This window comes from Neopelma chrysocephalum, unplaced genomic scaffold, assembly GCF_003984885.1.
Source record: "Neopelma chrysocephalum unplaced genomic scaffold, ASM398488v2 Primary Assembly neopelma1_45, whole genome shotgun sequence".
Lineage (NCBI taxonomy): Eukaryota > Metazoa > Chordata > Aves > Passeriformes > Pipridae > Neopelma > Neopelma chrysocephalum.
Window position 1 is genome coordinate 10,435,116 of NW_020897704.1, and position 1,507 is coordinate 10,436,622.

At 64.5% G+C, this 1,507-nt stretch overlaps 1 protein-coding gene across 1 annotated transcript in view; it reads left to right on the forward strand.

Annotated features, from left to right (window-relative positions):
* The first annotated feature begins 903 nt into the window (after positions 1–903).
* The window catches only part of CCDC71L (coiled-coil domain containing 71 like), a 2,621-nt gene continuing 2,017 nt past the window's right edge, over positions 904–1,507 (forward strand). The window contains exon 1 of the mRNA XM_027679338.1: positions 904–1,506. Coding sequence (XP_027535139.1) covers positions 1,031–1,506 — 476 coding nt within the window. The 5' untranslated portion in view covers positions 904–1,030. The remainder of the gene's footprint in view (position 1,507) is intronic.

Below are 1,507 nucleotides of genomic sequence, written 5' to 3' on the forward strand. Positions count from 1 at the left end.
AGGAAGTTCATTCCAAACATCAGGAAACACCTTTTTATTGTGAGGGTGACTGAGCACTGGCACAGGTTGCCCAGAGAGATTGAAAGCACCCACAAAGATCATTGAGTCCAACTCTGCTCCTCACAGGAATACCTAAAACTAAACCATATGAGAAAGACCATAACTGAGATGCTCCTTGAACTCTGACAGGGTTGGTGCTGTGATCGTTTTGCTGGGCAGCCTGTTCCAGTGACCAAGTACCCTCTCAGAGAACTTTTTCTTGATGTCAAATCTCAGCTTCCCCTGATACAGCTTCATTCCGATTTCTCAAGTACCTCCAGAGGTTCCTTCCAACCTTGACTGTTCTGTGATTCTGTGACTTATGATGTTGTTGACTGACCGGCCTACAGGTTCATGTTAAAAAACCCCACTGCAACAGGACGGATGTATTTAATATCATGTGAAGGACTCATGGTTCCTCCTCCAGGAAGCTTGCCCATTGAAGTGTCCAACTCGACCCTTACTCAAACATATTTCAGTCACCAAACCACCTTCGTCGACCTCCCTGTGAGGATCCTCACCCTCGAAGCGAGGCGCGATGCCGGCACACGGCTCAGAGCTCGCCCCGCCACGCGGGACTGTCACGCCCTTCCCTGCGGGAAGGGGCCGCCAGCTGGGACACCCTACTGGGGATGGGGGTCTCAGGGCTCGGCGTCGCGCTGGGGTCCGGGCTGGCCGAGCCTCGCGGGACCTCCGTTGCGGGGACCGGAGGCTCCAGTGCCCCCCCCCCACCTCCCCCCGCGGCCACCGCCCCCGACGGGGCGGGGCCGGGCCCGCCCGACGCGTTTCGAACGGGCCAACGGGCGGCGCGGGGGGGGGCGGGCGCGCGCAGGCCCCGCCCGGGACTTTAAAGCGCCATTTTGTGCTGGGCGCAGGACATCGATCGTCGCTCACACCCGGCGGGCGCCCGGCGACGGCCGGAGCCTGCCCTCGGCGCTGCGTCCGCGCTGCCTTCTCGGCGTCTGTCCCGCCACCCCGTCCCTCTGCCTCCATGACCCGCAGTAGGAAGCAGGCGGCGCTGGAGAGAGGAGCTGGGAAGATGAACCCAGAGGCGGGGAGCGCCGCGGCGGCGGCCGCGGGAGCCCGGTCGGCGGCGGCGGCGGCAGGGGCAGCTGGTGGCGAAACGGCGGCCGCCGCCTGGGGGCTGGAGGGGGAAGCGGAGAAAGTTGTGTACTCGCGCTCGCAGGTCTCCTTCGCCGGCACCAAGGCGCTGGGCGACGCCCTCAAGCTCTTCATGCCCAAGTCCACTGAGTTCATGAGCTCGGACTCGGAGCTGTGGAACTTCCTCTGCAGCCTCAAGCACGAGTTCTCCCCGGTCATCCTCCGCAGCAAGGACGTCTACGGATACTCCTCCTGCCGCGCCGTCGTCCCCGACCCGCCACCGCCCTCGGAGCGGCCCCGCCGCCGCGCCGGCAAGCGGCGCCTCCCGGCCGCCGACGCCAAGCGCCGGGCCGGGGCGGCGGGCGGC